The sequence below is a fragment of the Zonotrichia albicollis genome, chromosome Z (assembly GCF_047830755.1).
Source record: "Zonotrichia albicollis isolate bZonAlb1 chromosome Z, bZonAlb1.hap1, whole genome shotgun sequence".
Classification (NCBI taxonomy): domain Eukaryota; kingdom Metazoa; phylum Chordata; class Aves; order Passeriformes; family Passerellidae; genus Zonotrichia; species Zonotrichia albicollis.
Genome location: NC_133860.1, coordinates 49,580,821 through 49,604,181, shown reverse-complemented (window position 1 = coordinate 49,604,181; position 23,361 = coordinate 49,580,821). Strand labels below are relative to the sequence as shown.

Below are 23,361 nucleotides of genomic sequence, written 5' to 3'. Positions count from 1 at the left end.
AAAAGATTAATACATCATTCCAACTCATTAGTTGGTTGTCCCTCCCAAATCCTTCAGGGAGGTTTGCACACTGGAAATTTCATGTAACCTTCAAGTTTTATTTTGAAATAATCATCAAAATACCCAAAACTATTATTACAGCATCAATGAACAGTCTGCGGCATTTTAGTTGTTTTGCTAAGGAGTGCACAGTCTTTTGTTCCCCAAGTTGTTTTCCGTTTACTGTTCCTTACAAAAACCTCTTCAATATGCTGTTCTTTCAGAATATGTTTTTAATCAAAAAGTACATATTGATGTTTTACGATAAGGCAAGAGGAAAGATTGGCCACACCTTAAGGAAAATGCTCTAATTCTACAGCTTACTCGTTCCCTTGCTTGGAAAATCTTGTTGGCTCTCAAAATATACAACACCATTCAAATTTGCCTTTTGCTCTCAAAAGGATGCAAAACACTAAATCCCTTCTCCAAAACCAAATGCTTGTAATGTTATGAAAAGGGAGAACAGATGGTAGCATAAAGCTTAAGGGGAAAGTATAGCAGTTTAATTCAAATTGTTTGACAGAGCTAAAGACAGCCACTTAGTTACCAATTGCTTAAGTTATTTATGCTCCTTTGTGTAAAAGAAGAAAACAAGGAAATTAAAATGTTTTGTACATTCAGAGAGAAAAGGGTAAGATAAGGCAAAATGGTCGTTTATTTGATTATGCTGTTTGCTAAAAGTAATGCCCAAAATGTGATGGATCTTACTAAGAAGCCTTACAGAATCATTAGAATAATTGAACACTAATTGTATATAAGTTATCATATAATTTTGGTTTCACAGTGGGCAAGTTTACCCTGTTACAATGTGATAGCCTACTAGTAAAATACACAGAGCTTCATAACTTGGAACCTTTTGGTATTTTCCTTCCACTTTTAACTAAATTAGTTTTGCAGTTTCTCAGGATTTAGATTGTGATTCAGTGCATTAACTTATCCCCATGCTGCTTTGATTGAACAGCAAAGCATCCATTACCAATGCCATATCCAAAGTGACGTTTCTATACAGACTGCCTGCTGTTTCATTCATAACCACAAGGCAGCCCAAAATGACTTTACTTCTTTTACAAGAAGTAAAGGAGTTAATGGACTGTGCTGGCCCCCTGCCAAAACCTTTAAGAAACTTTATTAATGTGCTATGAGGCTGGGACACCATAGTGCGGGATTTTATTGGTTGCTCATTTTAATGAATAAAAATATGTATGCACAATTAAAACCAGGTTTTCAAGCAATTGCCATCTAGTAAATGTTAAGTCTTTGACGATGATATTCCTAATGTTTGCTAATGAGAGTTTTGCATATTTCTTCTCATAATGCAAAACTTTGCCCTGCACAGATATTAAATTTATGTTTTGAATGCTCCTTTCCATGCGAGCACCACCTTTTGCCCTGAGAGTACTCCTTTCTTATGCAGAAAAAGTATTGAAAGTTTCTGGTTGGACTTTACTGTAAAAGACAGTGAAGGCTACATGTCTGTGGAGACATTGTCAATCTGTGCACACTATATTAAGAGCTAACATAATGTAAATAGTTTCAAAATTAATGCCAGAAGTCAGTTACTGGTAGGCTGGTTGTCTGATGTGATTTAATTGTTATTCTGCAAACATTTCTTCTCAACAGGCGATGGTTCCTCTGACCTATCTTTAAAATTTAGGGTTCACTCAAACAGTGACATAGGTAAGACTAGGTAATACTCCAATTCTAATGCCTGGGCACAAGGACAGAGAGATATGTGAACACCTTTTTTAAAAGAAGGCTGATTCATTACTTTTCCTTCCATCATTAAAAAATAAAAGTGGTAACTCAGAGTCCCCTATTTACTAAAAAGTATCCCCATTTCCAGTCCCTGGATGCTATTTTCTAAAGCCTACAAATACTATCAGAGAAAAAAAATCATCATAGAGTTAATGAAGATAACAATAAGAAATACAGAAAGGAATGTGGAAATGAAATTTAGTAGGGGATGGAATGAAGAGTTAGTAGCAAAGCAGAAACTTTAAATAAAAATGCCTCTGTCTGTTTAAATAGTTTGTTATATTAGCACATGTTGACAACTGTTGAGTTCTCATAAAAGTTTCCATTCTGTTGTCAGGCCTCTCATTTGGACTTGAAAATTTTAAAGCTTGGTCCCTTAGAAAGCAGTCATCCTTTGCATGTAATTTAAGCGAAGAAGATGGCAATGGTTTGCATGTACAAGGAAAGTCATGAAAGACAGCCCTTGGTATCAAAAGAGAGTGTTCTTGTGACTTTTGTCACAAGATGCTTACACTATTTTCCTGTGACAAATATGTGGAGATAGAAAAACTGTATGCTGGGGACGCTTACTGAAGAGTGCTACAGTGATTATTTTAGGTTTGTGGGTGATGCACACAGTATTTTTGTAGGAATAGCACTTCAGAATCCCAGGTGTAGGTCAGCCTACATTCCTCCTCCCTTTAGCCTCTAACAGAGTAACTGTGTGCCTGACAAAACTGAAGCTGGCCATGAGCATATGTAATTAGTTAACAATGCTCTCAAGGAGATTCTGCAGTCTGTAGATGGTCTCCAGTTGGAGATTTGGATTTAGGAACATATTTTCTGTATAAAAGGAAGGAGCTCGTATACTAATAGAGATTCTGTTTGCAAAATAAAGACTTTTGGTTTAATTTTGCACATACATATGTGCACAGGTGCTGCATGAGTATCAGGACAGCATGAATATTTAAGATACTAGGTTTACTTGATGCAGAACTTTAAGAAAGTACTGCAAATACTAAAATGCATATGGGTCAGAGAGCAAAAAAATGAAACATATTGTCAACACTGATTGTGACACCTTGACTTACAAGGATCTATCCATGCAACTTTCTTTTTGCATATAGCTTTGTATACTTCAGGCAAGATAGATTAGGAACCTCTGGATGTTGTAGAATAAACAAATAATAGATTGATGCAAAATCCAGAACTATATTGTGATAACTTTTTCCCCTTCATGCTTTAGAGTGAAGTACACAATTCAGTTTTCTCTTCCAGGAGATTTTTATGAGATTTAGCTATAAATTCTAGCCATTAGCTAAGAAATACAAGGAAATTGGAGGTATTATTCATAACACTTATGTAAATCTGAAACATCTTTAGTAGTGCTCCTAAAAGAGGAAATACTCTGAGTTTTCCTGTCTTGAAAATTTTCAACTAAAGGAAGATCATGTAGGTATAAGTATAAGTAATAAAATACATCTTGATCCTTTTTTCCTTTGACTACTTCAGGAAGCCATATACCAGTGAAAATGTGATCCAATTGGTAGAACCTTTCTAAATACACAAGTGGAACTGCTAAGATACTAAAATACCATGATACTGATAAGATACAAGGATGTTTCCTACAGCATGAAAAGTATAACATAAGTATAATGAAATATTTTTTAATACTGTAAATGGAATTTCACAGTCATTTTAAAGCTGGAATAGGTAAAATTTGTTCACTTTGGATTTAGTAAACCAATTTGCCAGTAGTGTGCAGAACCTAGGGACTGAGGATGCAATCTCATTTTCTTACTGCTTATAGCATGAAGGTGCTGAGTTACCTGCAAGCATATAGTCATCTTTATCCCAAGTCACTGGCCTGGTATCAGGATGGTCAGATAAAGTGACACCCTGGAATTTAAGCTGGACAAAGCTGTTGTTGTACATCTGGGTTTTGTCTCTCGTAAATGAACAGAATTGTATTCTTGAGCACTTTAATATTTCTTTCAGTCCAGGGGAAGTTTTGGGATTCTCAGTAAGTGAAGTACTCAGTGCAGGCATAGAGGAAAATGGCCTGTGTTTTTTTAGTGTTTTAAGTAAAAGTGCATTGTTAGCTCAGTGAGGATGAGAAATGGGGAACAGGTAGATATTTATCTTTAAAATGCATATATGTCTTTGAAAGGAAGAAGAGTGGCACGATATTAACAGAATGAAGCTTCATCTGTAGAGGATGTAAGCAGCAGATAAGATGGAAAGTGGTGTGATTTTTTGAAGATGTCCCTTTGCATGAGAGACTGATAAACATAGTCCCTTGCTAGTTTTGTCCCCCTTTTTTTTTCCTTTTTTTTTTGGTAGAGAGCAGTTTAGAGATACACTTATTAAATATTAATGGAAGAGATGCTCTTTGGAACCTTAACCTCAGCTCACTGGGACCTTACAAGGACATCAGTATTACACAGCTGTGTGACTTCGACCCTGATTACTAATTAAACAAAGGTGAAAGTCACTTAATTCAGAAGCATATTGAGTGGACATAACCATCAAAGTGAATGTCCTCTCTGTTGAGCAGTACAAAAATTTCTCAATAGAGTAGAAAGGATTAGAAATGAAATATAGTTATATAAATAATTGACTGGGGTTGATCTGAAGTCTTGTGATGTAATGTGGCCATGGAAAGTAAGCATTTAATGGATCTGTTGACTAGCATTTTCACAAAAAGCTCATGTTCAGATGTTTTTATTTAATGATAGTTGATGGGGAGGCTTAGGACTGTAAATAGATAGGGGCAGCACCCACAAGACAAGCTTTATATTAACTTAGTGTCTGTAAGATTGTGATTCTTCTACTAATGGAATATTTTTTCTTGTGTGGACACTTCTTATTTTATTTTTTAATTCCAAGTAATGCTAAAATGCCTGTAGAGTTTTATCTTGTAAAGAGAATTCAGTGAAAACATCATGATGCATTCAAGTGTCAGCTGTCATTATCCATACCACCAGAATCTTGTGAAGCTGTCCAGCAAGACATAGGAAAACAGTGAAATGCTTTTGCTTTGGTTGTGCACAGTTATGGTTAGAGCAGAGTACAAGGCCTAAGGAATCTCTCAATTTACATTTGTCTTGACATTAGACACAATGAAAGAACAGTTTCCTGTCTGTTATATAGACCTGGGAGAGTCTGCCCATGGCTGGCATATCTTAATGAGGCAGTCCACCTCGAATAAAATAGAGACAGTTGCAGCAAAGGCTTGAGATGTTTGGAAGGGTTTTTAAAATTTTGCTGGTAGCTTGGAAAAGACAGGAATTTTCTTTAAAAGCTGGCAAATGCAATCAGTGTGAAGGAGGCATAAAGTGTCTGGGGCTTTGCTGGCGCCTTGTGCATGAGCACAGAGTAGCTGTGCTTTGCAATGTCCCAACGTGTCTGCTCCTGGCACAGGGGAAGCATATGACGATTTGTGCATAATTTAAAACAATAAAGTAAGCTTCCCTTCAGGAAACCCCTCCTCCCCCCTTTCTCCCCAGTGATGGTATGTGTGGAGCAGTCAGCATGTCTTTTAGCCCTCTGCTGTGCACAGTGCACTGGTGAGCCTGGCGTGACTGACCTGCGGTGCCAGGTCCCACTCTTGTCTGGAAAACCAACTCCTTGCCTCACTTAAAACAATCTGATGGTTTTAGAACCAGTTTTGGCTTTTGCCCTTCATGCAGGACAACACTAGATTGACGACATTTCGGGATAACTGTTTGGCAGCCATTTTAGATACTGCCTGTGCTGAGAGCTCTCTGGCTGCCAAAAATTGCAAACACTCTGTGCCAAAACACTCTTGGCAGTAGAGATAAACTTTGCAGAGATACACAGTCCAGAAATATCTTATAATTACAAAGCACAGGGGGCAGAATGTTTTTACAATACAGCTGTGCTAATGTAAACATTTAATTTGGCAGCCCTCTCCACCCACTTTTCAATTAACTGGGTTTATGCAGATACTTTAGGTCTGCAATAAACTTTATTGCTGCTTCTCTTAGAGTACAGTTTATGAAACACAGATTTGAAGTATTTTGGGGGCTTTCTATCCATTTAGCAAGGCACATTGAAAATGTTAGGCTGTTGTAAAGGGAAGTGTCAATTCCTGTTTTAAAATGCCTTAGCTCTGGCTTCACTAAAAGCCTTTGCTTTAAAAGTATATATTAATTGGGGCCTGTCTCCTTTGTTTTTCCCAAAGCAAGTAACAGGATATTAATAGGAAGAAATGAAATCACTTAAAGAGCTACAAAAGGACATTTGTGCTGGTGGTGATCATTAGAAAAGACAAATGTTCCTGGTATTGCAAAATGGTGTTACAGAGAATAGCTCTGAACAGCAGTCTTTACAACTATAATTGCATTAATTGTGTGATAGCTGCAGTAATTGTTCTCATAGAGTAAAAGAAAAATAATTTCCTATCACAAACATTATTCAGCCTTAGATGGCAAAAGCAGCCAAAGAGCCTTTCCTGAAAACTCCAGAATGCTGGAGGTTGCAGTATTTTATAATGGCATGAATTAATTTGCGTTGTGAATTGCTTAATGTTTTATAATATAAAAAGGCATATTAGAAAAAATATTTTCATTGACTATCAAATAAATTAAAGTAACTCTCTCTAATAACTTTTGCATTTTGTGGGAATGAAAAGCATGACTTTGAAAGGCCAAAAGGTGGAGTCCTTCCTCACAGTCCCTCCCCAGTTTTGAGGGGGATCAGACCATGTCAGAGGGGCTGTCCCTGGTCTGGGGGGCTCTGTATTCAGAAGCTAGGCAACACAGAGCAAGCACAGTCACAGGATCACATTCCCATGTTCTCTAGGATGCCAGAGTTCAGGATTTAAAGGATCACTTCAGTTTGGAGAAACTGAGGAGTAGGACTGATTGTTGGCTATTTTTTTTTTGAAACTATGTTGAGACTTTAGTTATGAAACTTGGATGGGCAGCCAAAAGAAGCTGTCTTGTCTACTTTAATTTTGACATTTATATTTCCAGGCCAAGCCACTTATTTCTGATAATTATGCCATAGCAGCAGCAGAATGAAGGCTTTTGATAGTCCCATTGCAGTCGGGATAATGGTCTCTGCCCCACAGAGCATTCAGCTTTGGTTTCCCTGTGTGTGGGGCCAGGATGTGGCGGTGTGAGGCAGTGGGACGAGTGGCTAAGGACAGCAAAGTGCCTCTACAGTTGACATGCAGAAACTTGTTGGGGACTGTTGTAGTATTTTTGCTTTAATCTTCAAATGAGGGAAGGTATGCAAGTAGATACAAAAGTGAAAAGACTGAGGGCGTACTTTACCAGAAAGTTTTTAAATGAGTGTGTTATGGCCCAAAAAATGTTTAGTGAAATTAACTACATAAATTTTTAATGGATTCCAGAAATTTAGGTACTTAGTATGAGTGAAAGGCAATCAGAAAAACAAGAGCTTCTTCCAATTGATTTGCCTTTTCTCAACTTTCATTGAAGTGAGTTAATCTTAAATGCATTTTTTAAAAAGTGAATTTACTTGTTTATAGTAGATATCATAGAAATGTGATTAAGTTACTCAGTACTAAAGCATAACAGCATAGATATATTAAAAAACTAGTTGAAGAAGGTCAGCAAAAGCAGATGCTAAACACTAATGACATAAGCTAGGACCTAGTTGTAGTGTTAATTCTATCTCTGCAGCCTGTTGGACTATAAAGATTAGCTGTGAGGAAGGGAATATAGTTTATTTATGGATCCCATACAATTGACTACTGCAGGAATCCAGAATAACTTCTTGTCCTGCATGATCACATGTCATTTTCTTGCACTCCTACTGTAGGAAGTGATCGTTGCTTTAAATTTATAGTTGTCTTTCTATCAATTAATCAATCAATCAATCAGTCAATTTTGCTGATAAATTGGAATTATCTGTTTATCTCAAGTGCTCTCTCCTTTATTAGGAACACAGTTGTTCAGCATTGTTGCTGTGATTATAATTACATTACAGAACAGAGTGCTTTGGGGAGTGGTATGAAACTTTTGAATAGATTTTGGCCTCTCCGTTAACAATAAAAATTCAGTTTGGTGTCAAAGGACTATGACGAGTGGGATCTTTATTTTCTCCTTTATTTGGCCATGGGAGCCTGTGAGAATGCTAGTCATGGCCCAAAGGCAGAATCAACATTTAAAAAAATTATGCTTTGCAATTCATTGGTGTTAAAATAACATGTAATCAAGATAGTAAAAGCCTGGCCACAGGAATGAAAGATCTGAAAAGCAGTGAGAAATGCATTCCACACCTACAAAGAGATTATCAGTCATCTTTGACCCCAGTACTTTAATGGATTATTGGTAAATAATCTGTGTAGAATGCCATCCCTCTGTTGCCTCCCTCCCCAAGGCTTTGTTGAACCATGGGTGATATTTGGGGACAAAATAGCCCTTGTATTTATTTCTCTATGAATAAGTTTCTAAACAGCTGGGGTTGGCAAGGGGTAGTTTTGTGATTTTGTACCAGTCTGGGAGAGCAGAGGCCAGTCTACACTGAGGGTCACTGGCTGCTGAGGGCCCTTATGTGGAAGAAAATCTCCATGTCTAGCAGGGAGCCAGACCTTCCTGGGGAGCTGAGCAACAGTTGCCGCACTCTCCCATGTCCCCTTTGAAATCCGTGGTCTGCTATAAGTGCAAGAAACCTTGATTAACCAATGGAGGAAACATCTATAATATTCCTCCCTCTGCGCATGTTGGCAACGTTCCCACCTCTTCCTTTGAGGCAATGAGCACCACTGCTGCACTGCCCCAGGCTGCAACAGCCTCCAGCAATCTGCGGAGCACTGGGCTGGAAGCGACATCCCCAATTCTGTGCCCAGGGTACCCACAGAAGAGTCCAAAACAACCTCCCTTTGTTCAGGTATTTGGGAGTATGCAAAACCAAAGCTATTTTCTCATTCTGGATTTGAAGCTGAATGTTGGCATAATGTTTGGGCAAATGCTGGACGTGAAATAATACTGTTCTGATGATATGGCAAGAATTGAAAAACTATTTTCAAAGTGGTAAATGCAGTTTGCCACAGCAAGCAATCTGCTGCCAATGCATCCTGAGGGTACTTTAAAGCTTGGATCCTCAGGAGCAGGGGTTGGGGGCAAGACAGGGATGTGTGTGGAGGGGATTCCATGCTCTAGCAGTGTCTTAGTGGATTCTTTAGAAGGATGCTGAAACTCATACAGTGGCAGCAGGATTTTACCCTGCCAGCCTGTAGATGACAGTAACGATGCTGTGTCAGTTCCTTAGGAAGCACATAAGCAAGGGCAAATGAAGTATTACCCTGTAGCACAGAAGAGTTTAAATAGATTAGGCTCTGGTATAGCACTTCAGTTTATCAAGCATTTAGTGTTTAGGATGTACAATACAGCCGTATGTGACTTGCCAACTATCTGGGCTTTCCCCACTGTTTCTGGTTTGGCAACAACATGGTTTTTCACCCTGTTGCAATGGTGACTGCCAAGGAGACATGGCCAGCTTTCTGCTTCCTGTCTTCCTCTTTGTTCTGGCTTGGCCTGCGTCCTGCCTGCCAAGTCACAGATGCCAAAAGCTTATACAGAAAGGTCAAACAACTAAGGCTTGAAATCACCTATGCCAACATTTGTATTTCCCTTTTATTCTTCTGTATTTGGCTAAATAGAAAGTACACACCACATAGCTGAGACAGGCAAACAGAGAAGTTTTTGCAGGAGAGTGTACCTGTACCATAGTTCTAAAAACTGCTCATGGTGGCAGGGAGCACTGAACGTTTCTTAAAATTCCTCTTATGGAATTCTAAGTGCTTAAGACATATAATAACCTCTTGATTTTGTGAATTTATGTCTCTCCTCTTCCTCAACCAACTTGATTCTTCTTACTCTTGCTGTTTGACTATACTGAGGAGTCAAGTTCCTTTGGAAGTTAGTACTACAGATCTCAGCAGTTGGATCTACAGCTGCATTAATATCTGTGACCCTGTTGTAACCACTAAGAAAATTTGTCTTTCTGTAATATTTATAATTTGAAAACTCTAATAATAAGTATGCAGCTTTAAGAAACTTAATCAACATAAATCTGAAAACTGAATTGTATGGTTTTATATATTTTTCTCTAGAATAAAATTAATTTTTCTGATTGTGGTTCAGCCTCTCCTCACCTTGTGAGATAGAAGCAGAAAAACATACCTACCACTTCTATTCCTGTAATGTTTCTTATCATGATAATGACATTCACTTATTATTTTGACCTCCAAGTTTTAACCTAAACACTTAGACTGACAATAGTAGCCTTAAATGCAGAACGACTGTTGACCATGAGTTTTAAAGTTCCATACTTGTCGGGTAAGCCTTTTGTTCAGATGTTTCATCAAAGCCCATGTTGAAAAGCACAGCTTACTATTTCAGTCAGTATTCAAAGGAAACTTTACTCATCACTGTCTCAGCTTCTCCCCTACCCTCAAATCCTTAAAGAGAAGGTGTTTCTTTAAAGTAATGGTGAGAAGCAAAATAAAAAAAAACCCCACAAGGACGCCTTCAGCAATAGGCATGATAATAATAATTCCATAATAAGCAGCATTGAATTGCCTCTTATTCAGATGAGCAAGAAACCTGTACAACTCTTAGTGGTTTTACATTGTTTAAATAAAAATGTTTTCCTGTGCACTGCAAAAATTGCAGGGTTGAAGAATATTCCAAGGCGTATAGCAGTGCCACAAGGAAGGTAGAGAGACAATGTAAATAGGAGATAGGGAAAAGAATACAGGTAGTTGCAAGTTATCTTAGAGTGAATCTTTAACAATTTAACAATACAGTAAATCTTTAACAATGCAATATGCCTAAAGTTAATTATAGATCTTGATCCTGGGTAAATGGAGCTGCCAAAGTCGTTAATGGGGTAACTGTGCCTTTTCTAGGGTCAAATACTGGTTGTGGACAATTGCACATGTACAAAAATATGTCAGTTTTCTGTCACTCTTCCCTAATAATCTCATGAAAAAATACGGTCCAGAGAATTTACCTTGTTCTGCCCTAAAATCAGTGCACTTCTTTTTTCATGCCTTATAACTTAATAACTGTCATTTTTTGACGTGTGAATGTTTTTATCTGTGTTTAGTCTAGTATTTTTTTTTGTAACACTGCAACACACTGATTACATTTTTTTCCATCTGCTGCTTATTAAAGTAGACTTATGCTAATACATTTGGAAAGGCAGCTATCCCTTTGGTGTTGACATATGCCTTTGCAGAGAGATCCTCATGTGATTGTCTGTATTCTACATGAACTTAACGTTAGGCTGTGGTGTGTTGTTTGAAATGGTGTAGGTGAGAACCGTGCAAAGATACCTGCACTTGCTGTGGCTGAGCCAAGTGGTATATGAAAACACTGTAGGTTTGCAAGCTTAACAAAACAATCTTCCCAGTGATGTTTTCTGGGCTGTCTCCTGTATACAGTCACATACTGTCTAACAAACTGTGGTAATCTCTAGACTAAACTTGGTATAAAACCTTAGTTTTATTCTTATTGTCATGGCTATCTGTCTTCATGTACTGTTTCCATCTTCTGAACACTTACATCATGCTGTTATCATTAGCTATGCGTATGGAAGTGATTTCATTGCTCATTTGATTAAAATAGAAGAAAGGGTCCGTACAATATTCCTGGTGTTTCCTGGGGGGACACAGGGCTTTAGACTTAGAGCAGACAAACTGACTTGATATGGAATGTGCTTTAATATAGTTACACAGCTTTAATTTTAGCAATTGTGTATGTAGGAAGGGTAATGCCAGAATCACTTTAGAAAAATTGGCCAAACAACGTGCTGGTCTATGCTTAGTTTCTGGACATTGCTTTGCTGCTGGTGGAGTGCTTCTGTTACCAATCCTGATGTTGGTTTGCTCAACTGCAGGCAGGTCACACACCATAGCTGTCCTTCCACATGTGGAAATGAATGTGGGCCATTGAACAGAAGAGTATCATATGAGAAGTGTTTATTGCTGTGGGGCAGCTTCACACTTTTGTGGAGGTAGGGGCAGGGGGAAAGTAATCTGGGAGGAATTCTGACCAGCAGACTTAACTGTGCTGTGTCCTGGGATCAGTGCCCTTTTTTTTCCCCCTTTTGGTTTGTTTTGTTTTTCTTGGTTTGTTTATACAAGCAGGATGTGTGATTTACTAGTGGGCCCTCTTCAATCCTTGCCTGTCAGTCACACCCACTGGGTGGAGGAACACTGCCCTAGGCCAAGGTGAATTTCACGTGAGAATAGTATTTTCTCATGTTCTTGCCATCACTGATATCATACTGCTGTCCTGAAAAGGCTCCATTGTTGTTCATGCTTCACTTTTAAGTTGGCATTAAAGGGATACCATTCTTATTTAGAGATACAACACGTCCTGGAAAACTACTTGAAAGGATACAAGCATTTTGGGGCTTTGGAGATTTGCTTAATACAGCTGTTCATAAGTGTAAAATTTAATATCAAACTAGCCAATTGGTCTCATCTGCATATCAATACAAATTCTAGCATCTAGAAATCTGGAAACTTAAACTGCTCAAAATTAGGCAGATGTGAATGAAGTTTAGACTTGGCATTGTGCACTTTTCTGAATTCACTTTAAGTTGCTCAAGCAGCACAGACAGATTGCTCTGGAGCACAGACTGCTCTGGAGTGTTAGTAAAAACCACACCAAAAGAAGGCTGGGCTGAAAAGGGAGCTGTAATCATTTCAGAATCACACAAGGTGTGTTGTATATTTTTGTGGAGCAGGGAGAGACAGGCAGAATGGAGGAAGGTAAAGCAAAATGAGTTTGCAGGTTTCCATTAGAGTATTGTCACATGCTTGAAATCAGTTGTAAAAAGGTCTGCCATAATTTCAGTGCGTACAACTGAACTATTGTGCAGTACATTGTGTCTCATTTAACTCCTTCAGGTCATGTGCTTTTTTTCCAGTTGTTCAGGAAGACAAGGCTGCCAAGGGTCTTGAATACATGCAAGGTATTAAACTGGATCTTGAACCTGCTATGTGGGTGCACAATAGGGAAAATGATTAGTATTGTTCACAGAAGAAGGGCAGTGCAAGTATGAAGTTGCTATTTTTTGCTCTCACTTTTTTTGAAAAATCTCAAATACTTCTGTGAGGAATGCTGTTGTGAAAGTGCTGCTGTTCACGTTTATTTCTGTTCTTCCAGTAATGCACAAGAGAGTCAACATATTTAACCCATTAGGCTTCCCCCTTCTCAAAGCCCAAAACATTGACTATAAGTAAAATAAGCTGGTATCTATATGAATTTATAATTTCTCCCCACACACACATATATGCACAGATACATTAATATAAAGGGTTATTAAAATGGAAAGTTCTGTTTGGATTGAATTTTATTTTATATTTTTAACAAGCAGAAAGGGTGGGGTTTTTTGTGTTAGAGGGCCTTTAATAAGAAGTTAAATCTGCAGTTATAGGAGATGTTGAATATCTAAGGTTACTCATTCTGGCTTCTTCTCTTGGAGCTGTTGGGTGGTACAACTTCTTTTGCTTTATACGCAGACTGAAACTTGAGTTTCTGATATATTTTCAGTAAACATGTACAAGGTTTTTTAACTCCAAAGACTTTCTTTTTTATAGCTGCAGACCAAACCAGTCTTGATAACTTTCTCAAGGTCCTGCTGTGATAGAGTAATGGTAAGAAAATAAGCCTTAGAAACAGTGGATGGTTAAATAGTATTCAAGGCACTGGCAAATTACCAGGTGCAGCAAGAATTTTGAGTCAGGGTTTTTGTTCTCCTTCATTCTCCCCTCTGACCCCCCCTTAATTAGCACTCAATTTTTACTCATGCAAAAGGCCCCCAACAACTAGTAAGCAATAAAAATGAAAGCCTTGGAATTTGAGCCATCTGGTTTTTTTTAGATAAAAGGTAGTATCCTTTTTTCAAGTATATAATACCCTTAGGTACTGCAAGAACATGTGCCAACTTTTGTAAATAAAACAAAATTGAAAGAGCAAAAGCAGTCTCTGCTGTATATTGAATGGGCAAGCATATTTTAATATCTTGCAAAACTGCAGCTAGTATTGTACCTATCAGGTACAATAGTCCCTGTCAGGGAACTTCACCTACATAGATGATTAGAAAGTTAGGGAAATTAGAAATTAGGGAACTTTAAAGATGTGATGTGTAATATCCAGTGAAAACTATAGAATTTCAAACAGATACTGCATGTGATATTAGCCACAAAACTACAGAGCTATGTTGGGCAGGCACAAATGAATATGATCAAATATGTAATACATTAATACTTTTAAAATACTTCTAATAATTTTTAATAGCTTTTGTCCAGTACGACAGCAATGGTTGTACTTTTGCTAGTAGGGAGATGAGGAACCTGCTTGAAAGTCATGGTTTACATGCTTTAAACCAAGATAACTTTTTTCTTTGTAAGTTATATGCTTTAAAAATAATTCCTTGCATTTATTTGCAGAACATTGCTGCACAGGACATTTGTATGCTTTAGTCAGTTTTACATTTTAAATTCTGCTGTGGCACATAATTTGACTAGCTACTTCTGATTTTTATCTACTGTAAAAGGTCGAAGTATACAGAGAAAACTAATTTGTAAGTCATAATTTTTTTATCACTTTTGCTTCAGTACTTTCTCATCATTTGTTACAAACCTCTGTGTAAACATGGTGCCTGTGAGCACACATGAAACTAAAATCAAGCTTTGAACCACTGGTACGAAAAGTTGGGGTGAATTTTCTCAGCCAGTTCTTGTATATTACGTACTTAGTGCCCACTAATAGATTTAATCCTTCTTTTGTCATGGTTAGTTTGTTTTAATTGTGTGTGTGTGTGTGTGTGTGTGTGTGTGTGTGTGTGTGTGAATATGGCTAGGCACAGTGATGCATATTTTGTCTATGAACTTTTAGATTACAGCAGATGAAATTAAACCCACTTTATAAAGAACATGTGTATATATTTCTATTTGAGACTTTTTTCACAAAGATCTCTGATAAAAAAAAGCGTTACTTGAAGATCCACAGAACTATAGCATTCCTTATGCCCCATGTCTCTTAGAAGTAAGTTAAGTAGCATACGATTGTAAATGTCTGAACTGCTGAGGAATCTGTCTTTTATTATTGTATGATTTAGTGGAGAGTGCAATGCACTTGGAAGAAAAAAAATGCAGATCTGTCCTACAGTATTTGCTGAACTATGTTGGTTTTTTTTTGCTCTTTTAAGCTGTAATTTACCATAAAGTGCCTCATCCAAAACTTGATGGAGCAATTATTCATTGATTTTAACAACCTTTGTCTGTGATTCATGTTAACAAAACGGACTTTTTCTTACTTCTGTCATCCTTATCCCTGGCCTAAGAATGTTGTGGAAATGTGAATTTTATCTCCCTGAACTCTTTTTGCTTTACTGCTCTACAGTTCAACGGAAAATAAAATCCTGGTTGCATGGGACTCAGCGGTAGAATTTACATTAGCTTCCCTGAAACTAGAATCTATGTAGCAGGTTCAAGTTGGATGTCAGGAAGAATTTCTTCACAGAAAGAGTGTCTAGAAACTGTAATGGGCTGCCCAGGGAAGTGATGGAGTCACCATCCCTGGAGGTGTTTAAGAAAAGACTGGATGTGTCTCTTACTGCCATGTCTGACATGTGCTGTCTCTAGCTAACAAGGTGGAATTCAGTCATAGGTTGGACTCAATACGCTCAGAGGTCTATTCCAACCTAATTGGTTCTGTGATTCTGTAAAGATCTCAGCAATTTGCATTGCATATACATCAGGGTCAACTCTGTCTTACAGAACAGAATAAAGTGGATGGTTTATTATGTAGATGAAGGTATATGCAAGGAAATTCCTATTATTTGCTTGCAAATATGAACGGTTAAATTGATATAGTCTATCATATAATTTCTTCCTTTTATAAACATTACAATAAGTCTTCACTGTGTTCTACATTTTGCTTTTGATTTTCTGAAGAATCAGTAAAAAAAGCTCTTAATGAGACATACCTTAATGTAAAAGTTCTTCTTGGTTTCCAAAACCGACTTCTGAATATTTCTGACTATAGTAGTATCCACAGTATCCTCCAGATGGAGAAGATTAAGCATTCATATCTCATCTTTTCCGACTGAATCCAACAACTTTTGGAAAGAAATATCATTCTTTCACATTCATCCACATATGGCTTGATACCTATGTAAATCTCTTCTTAATGTAAATGTCAAGAAAGAGCTCAACTAATATTATGAGGTATGGGAAATATTTGTTTCAGGCCATGAAAAAATGTAACCCTTTTCTTAACTTAAAAATGTGTGTGTGTGTGTGTACATATGTGTATATTCCATGCACAACTTGTAACACAGCTGGGGAAATTTGTTCAGTTTTCAATATGAGCAACATATGGTCTTCATAAATTGTATAAGAAATATTTTGAATAAATAATTGTTGTGACTTATGTCACATAAACAAATAAAGGAATTTAAATTAAAAAGATAAATCTATGCATGGGATATAAAGCTGAAAATCCTACTATGTGTACTGCTATTTTTGCTCTTGTAAGTGCTTCTAGGTCCTTGAATTTCTTTCAACTACATAAAATCTGAATTTACTCCCAGAGCTCCACTTCTTAACTAGGGCAATTTAAAAACTAAACAAGGATTGAGTCAGTTAATTAATTTAAATGAGATTACAAATCAGAAACACATTACGTAATGTTGATTTAATTGCCATTTTTTATTTACCCAATTAAAATACTCTGAAGGAAAGTTAACTCTCTTGACAATGGCCAGTTGGGTGACTTGGCCGAGGCAGATCTGCTGATAAAAGAGCAGGTGAAGCAGCCCAGCCGTGAGCCGCTGGGCTCTGATGCCCCAGCCCATCACACACCATCTCAGTGCCAGCCCACATGGCACTGCCATTGCCCAGACAAGCCCAGGCGTGGGGATACTCCTGCAGTGGCTGAGACGTGGGGTTTCACACAGCCACAGGCGAGCTTCTCTGGGCTGGGAGGGCACAGGGGCATGTGGTGAAATGGGTCAGCTGATGGCTTAATAGCTCTTGCTGTGTCCAAAGCAAACAAATTTAAACTGAATTGGAAACTGAGCCCAGCTTCTGCTGGCTATCCTGACCAGCTCCCAGCACAAGTGCCTCCATGGACTGAGCCCTGAAGGCTTTGTGGAGTGACTTGCTTGCTTGGACTAAAGCCTAGGTACCAACACCAAGAGACAGCTCAGCTTCTGGGGTGAGTAGTCATCTCTGCTCTTTGCTACCTTTTTTGGGTAGGTGAAGGTTAGACAGCAGCACTCTTCTGATGTAAAGAACCTAAGTCACTCTTACAGCTCCTGGTGCGACACATGGGTGCTGATGACGCCTGGCTGCAAGGATTACCACATCCAGCCTTCAGGGTAGCTCCTGCTGTTTCACTGGTCTCCTGAGAGGTCCCAACCATGCCTCCTGGGTCACTTTTCTATGCTGCTCATCTACCACCAGTTGTATGAATATGAAACACAATAAAAATGTATTGGACTAGCTCTTTGTGTAGTTACCCAGCGCAATAGCAGAGCTGTCTTGTAAACACAGAGGAAGTCCTTGCAGAATAAGGGTAGTAGAACAATGTTTTTAAAACAATGTGTTTAAAAGAAGTCACTGATTCAGTGTTGTGGATGTTTCCAGTCTGGGTGTCATGAACACATATTGCTTACAAGTAAACACTGTTGGGAAAGATGTAAGGGCAAACATGCCTTTCTCACAGTGAAGCCCCACTTGTTTTTTGAAGGTACTGCTTCCTCCTTCTGTGAACTGTGCTGCATACCATATCTTTTCAGGGACATATAATCATGGAATCCTTTAGGTTGAAAAAGACCTTTAAAATCTTGAAGTCCAACTGTAAACCTAACTTTGCCAAGTCCACCCTTAAACTATGCTCCTAATTGTCACATCTCTAGGTCTGTGAAATACCTTCATGGAAGGTGACTTTCTGACTTCCCTGGGTTGCTGATTCCAATGGCTGGCCACCTTTTGGTGAAGAATTTTTTCCTAGTGTCAAAACTAAACCTTCCTAGGTGCAATTTTAGGCTGTGTTCCACTTCTTTTATCGCTTGGTACATGGAAGAAGAGACTGTCCCCACCCGGTTACAACCTCCCTTCAACCTCCTGCAGAGGGCAATAATGTTCAGCCTCCTTTTCTCCAGGCTAAACAATGTCAGTTCCCTCAGAACTCCTAACAGGACTTGTGCTCTACCAAACAAATTGGTGGTGGTGAACATTTTTTCAGAAGACCTCAAAGAGCCAAAATTTTCTGCAGAAGTATTTGAATTAATGATCTCTGAAGATGTGAAAAATAAATCCCCCCTCAAGTTAAGACACTTACAAAAACAAGGGTGACAGTAGCATTTCCATGTTGGTAGCAGCCTTTCAGTGGATGCTATCCACTTTTCAGTGGATAATGCATCAAACCGCTTTTACCTGTTCTATGACAAGAATTGGTGTGAATAATGCTATTAAAATAGTACAGATGGTCTCTATTGTCCGATAGAGAAAGACTACACTAAGAAAGACACTGCTTTTCAAAATGAAATTGTTACAATTGTTTGGGAAGTTTATCAAACCAATCAGTTGCTTTGTCAAGGTAAAATAGTGTAGGCAGTAAAAGGTAGTTATGTAGTAAAATTAGAGTAATTATAAGTCATGGTAATGATTTAAAGTACAGGGATAAATTAGTTATCTCTTTCTTTTATGGATTTTTGCGGCTCATGTTATTTGCTTTGGAGAAGAGGAAGATGTCTTACTTTTCTTTGCTGTGGATGTTCTGAGAGTCTTTGAGAGATCCAGCAGGGGCTGAGATGGAAGACATTTGAGGTCTCTACCACACTATGGTAACCTGTGATCTTGTGATTTTCAGGGGTACAACATTTGTGTCAAGTGATGTCAGATGGCGAAGTAATCCTAACATTCTGGAAGGTTGTTGTGATTCTTGTTCATGATAGTGACTCTGTCAGCTGTCAAGTGCTGTATATGAATGTGAAAGTTTGGACAACGTCGTGCATGGTTTGGTGATGGCCACATCTCTGTGGTTCCTTATCCCTCACACTAAAATCAGAGACTATCAAAGAGCAAGGATGTATTTACATGGTGGTGAATGATTAAATTAGTGTCTATCAGCTGAGATCAGCTGAGGCTGATTAAAGGCTGTCCTCATAGCAAATAGAAATGTGTTTACTGAAACCACTGAGCAAGTTAATTTCATAAGTGTGATGCCTGTGGACAATCTACTTATTTCCCCAAGACATGGCTTTAGAAAATATCTTCAGATTTTAACACATTCTGCTGCTACTTGTTTTCAGTGCCTTTGGTATTATGCTCTAACAGAGAGCCTTAAAACCAAAATTTCTTGTACAGGATGGGGCATAATGAAGGTATAGCAGCTTACTTTTTAAAGAGAGTATCATATCAGCTAAAAAGTGAAAGGTTGGTTTACTGAGGTGAGCAGTACTAAAAACCCTTCAGGAAGCCGGTGAGCAACAATGTGACTTGCTTGTCTTTGCTGGCATGGGCGTCCTTCCTTCTTGTCAAGGACAATGTGGCTCAAAGGGAGAGAGCACCTCATCCTTTGCTAAATGGACTTTATGGACACAGTTTTTTAAATTTTTCCTCTGTCTTATGAAGCCAAGACTTTTCCTAGTGTACCACAGGGAAAATGGAAGCTTATTTTTTCACTTGAAGCAGGCCTCAGCAGTCAGTTAGTCTTAACTCTGGCTGCACTGGGGAGTTACCTGCACTCACAGAAGCTCATTGTGATCAACACCTGGAAATGAAAAGATAGGAAAAAAATTAAGTATTAAATATATGTCAGCTTCTTGTCTCATCCTTTCATACAGTGTCCCAGAAGCAAGAGTAGTTTGATATAGGGTTTGAATATCTTGGAGATAGCTGTGCTAAATCATGATAAGTTATACATAAAGGGCATCGGGGTTACATGACCTGTTAAAAGTAAAGTCTGGCTTGAATCTGTTTCATATGAGTTGTTCATCCATGGGGCAATAAGTTATCAAAGATAAGTTTTATCAGTCAGCACCAAGAAGAACAGAGTGGAAGATGTGCTACTGTAGCTGTGAGGTGCGCATGAAAGCCATTTTGGGGAAATGGTATGTGTAGGATACATTTTGCTCCCTATCAACCACAACAACAACAACAACAGCAGCAACAAAACTAAGAGAACTTACAGTTGGGAGCTACCTAAATGAAAATTACAAAAATTTCAGTTTCATTGCATAAACATGATGGGATTTGATTTTCTTCTTGTTGAGTATCTTTTCATCCAGCTTCCAGCTTATGAAGTTGCTTGGGTTTTCTTTTCGTGGTTTGATTTCTTTTGCGTTTGATTGTTGGTTAGTTTTTTTTTAATTTTTAAATTTTTTTTCATGCGTAAGAGTTATTTGCTGGGACAATTGAATGCCAATCCAAACTAGACAGACAGTGAATTTGTTTTATGTCTTTCTCCATCTCCCCTTCCTGGAAGGAAGGGCTCATGTTATTAATTAGTGGTCTTGTACAGATGAGGACAAAGAAAGATTTAAAGTGTCTTAACAAGTCTTTTACTTCTGTAGCTTCTGTGGCTTCCCAAAAATGCCTCTTACTCCCTCTTTTAGAAGAGCATTGCTCCAATGTAGCTGTTCATTCAGTGTTCTGTTTATATGAAGTTATATAATTTAATCCTATAATGACCATGATTCTTTTGTACTTTGCAAAGCTATTTGCATCCAATCAAAACAGAAGAGTGCTTTGTAATTACTGACATTGGTAAGAGAATTGGATCATCACAGGCCATCTCAAGTCTGTGTCTTTCATCTTGAGGATCAGATGCTTCTCTGTGTTTTAAGTGCAGAGTTCCATAGCTTGATGCTCTCATACAGAATAAAAGTCTTTGATTTTTCAGCTGCGTTTAGTGAAGGCTTAGATAAGTTTCTTCTCATATTCTTCCTCAGTATTCTCCAAATCTCACTGAGATCTCAAAAGACACAGATTGAGAATCAATACGTAAAAGCCATGATTACTGAGTAGTTAACAAAACCCAAAGCTAAGGCTGATTGGAAAATTATAATAAATAGCCAACTGCTTATCCCTATAATTAGAAAATTCTTTGCTATATTTCTTGCTATAATAAAAATTGTTCAAACTGCCATTATTCTTTAAATCCTGAATACAGAAACTAGAAGTAAAGGCAAATTTCTGTGCAAGATCTGAAAAATTATTTCACTTTGTAATTTTTTAAAATTAATTTTGACAGGAGAAAACTTCAAAAGTTATTTTCTGGTAGGTGTCATTAATTCAGTTTCAAATCTCTGTGATCCTGAAGCTATGTTGTTCAAGCTTTATTGGTTTTATCTACTACCAAAATGACAGTTCATTTAGCCACATATCTGCTGTAGTTTTACACTCGGACATTGCTGTGTAACATTAATCCTCTCTTATAATTTGAATTTAAATAGTGATATGTATGGTTTGCAGAGTCAAAGAATGTCTATTAGAAGAACGTTCTAATTCACACGGGAAAAAGGATGATTCTCCACAAATTGGTCCATATGTGGAGAAGCAGTAGACTCTTAGCATTACTTGTAGCTGATTAAATTTTTAAATTAACTTGATTTAATTATTTTAAAGGAAGTATCACATCATGCCAAGAAACAGACTGAATGGCTGCATACTGTGCTGCACAATGGGACACCTAAGAGTACCCAGGTGCCAAGCCATGGTAAGGGCAGAGTCCAACTCATAGTCTTGCCCTTCATGTTTCCTGCCCAAGGCTGAAGAAGATAAATGAAATTTCATGGGAAATTCACTATTCAATGTGCATTTTATTGTGCACAAGAGTGATTTAATTCAGTTTTGGAAAAGTTAGTTGGTTTTTTTTAACACCATTGGAACTGTGTTTCACATGTGCCTTGGAATTCCAGTACTCAGGTAGCTACACAGGTGTATAAATTTTGGGATAACTGCCATTTAGATCAACTTAGTAGAACCTGAGCTGTGAAAAGGACTTCCATCTCAGTTAAAATCTTCTGTAGAATCAAGCTTGTGCTAACTTAAAGAGTTTGAGAGACATGTGAGTCAAGCCATGTCGATGAAGATGCATAATGGGTAGCAACAGAATTAAATAAACTTCTTGTAGCGGGTAGAGGGAATCTCTCATTCTAAGATGTGGAGTACATCAGCTATAGGAAGAAGTAATGGTAATTGAAGGAAAAATATTTGTTGATATGCACTTTTCTTCTTTTTTGTAAAGTTTATTCTTTAATTTGGGCACTGTAAGCAGCAATGCATTCAACAAGTCTACATCCAACTGGAACTGATTTGGTGGTAACAGTTTCTATGGTGCTATGATGCAATCTTTTGGTAATCTTACGCTATTAATAGCATCACTACATTTAAAAAAATTGATATTTTTTATTCAGACTCTGAAACAACTCCAAAACCAGCCTGTATGTGGAAAAAATGGTGATGCTTAATTTATTTTCTTCTTCTCTGCATTTTTTGGTTTTTATATCTTTATTTCTTGCAGTGGAGCAGGTTTTTGTTGTACTATTGATGTGGGAATACAGTGAAAAGTAGATATTTTTAAAAGAAACTGTTTTTATGAATAAGGATATAATTTATTATTTAGCGTATTAACATGAAATTACATTCTGATTTTGATTCAATAGGTGCATGTATGGTGCATGTAGGTTCAAAAGAGCACAGTTTGAAGTCTACAGTATTTGAGTTTTGTTAGTTTTTACGTTACATAATCTTAATTTCACAACAGCAGTTCTCATGGGCTAGGAGCACAGAGACCATATTGTATTTAAACAGACTGTCATATCCTCATTGCAGTCATGAGTCTGTGGAAGCAATGTAGGCCTTTGTGCTTTAAGGAGAAGCTAAGGCAAAAAGCCTCACCACCGCAAGCACCACTAATTGCCTGATCCAGTGTGTCTCTCTGGTCATTGCCTGAGAAGTTACCTCTGCTTTGCTCATTATGCAATATTATATTTGGGGGATGGTGGGAAAGGGAATGAAAAGGTACCCTTGTAAATGTGCTTACAACTTTAGCATTTAACTGAATGACTCTCTTGTCCTTATTCAGTGATCTACAAGTTCCTCTTATGAGGATCATTGCATCTTTCACAATGTTTCTACCTCCGCATAAAATAGCTTACAGGTAGATTGTTTGTTCAATAATGCGTCACATAGAAAGTCAGGGAAATGACCTTTAAAGAATAAAGTAAAGCATTAGTTTAATAGTTAATAGAGGGTATTAAAAGATTGCGAGATACTTGCAAAACAAATTATTAAAACATTTCTTTCATTTCTTTATAGATTCTGGGCAACCAGGAAGTCCAAGCCACAATGATCCTGCCAAGAATCCACCAGGTAAATATAAGTTCCAGAACATGTGGATCTAACATTGTTTGAGAACAATGATACAACTGATAATGGCAAAAGAGAGTTTAATTATTCAGCAACCTATCTTGCACTGGTAAAAAATAATCAGGATAAATTGTGATACTTTAGTTCCTCTAAATTGGCAGTGCCTTAATTGCTATTTCATCAATATT

At 37.7% G+C, this 23,361-nt stretch overlaps 1 protein-coding gene across 13 annotated transcripts in view; it reads left to right on the top strand.

Annotated features, from left to right (window-relative positions):
- The window catches only part of NFIB (nuclear factor I B), a 175,738-nt gene that overhangs the window by 81,086 nt on the left and 71,291 nt on the right, over window positions 1–23,361 (top strand). For 12 of the 13 annotated variants that reach the window (XM_074533005.1, XM_074533004.1, XM_074533009.1 and 9 more), the window contains exon 3: window positions 23,123–23,176. In XM_074533005.1, the coding sequence (XP_074389106.1) occupies window positions 23,123–23,176 (54 nt within the window). Of the gene's footprint in view, window positions 1–16,851; window positions 17,010–23,122; window positions 23,177–23,361 lie in introns of those variants that run through there. The other variant, XM_074533012.1, reaches the window with a different exon arrangement.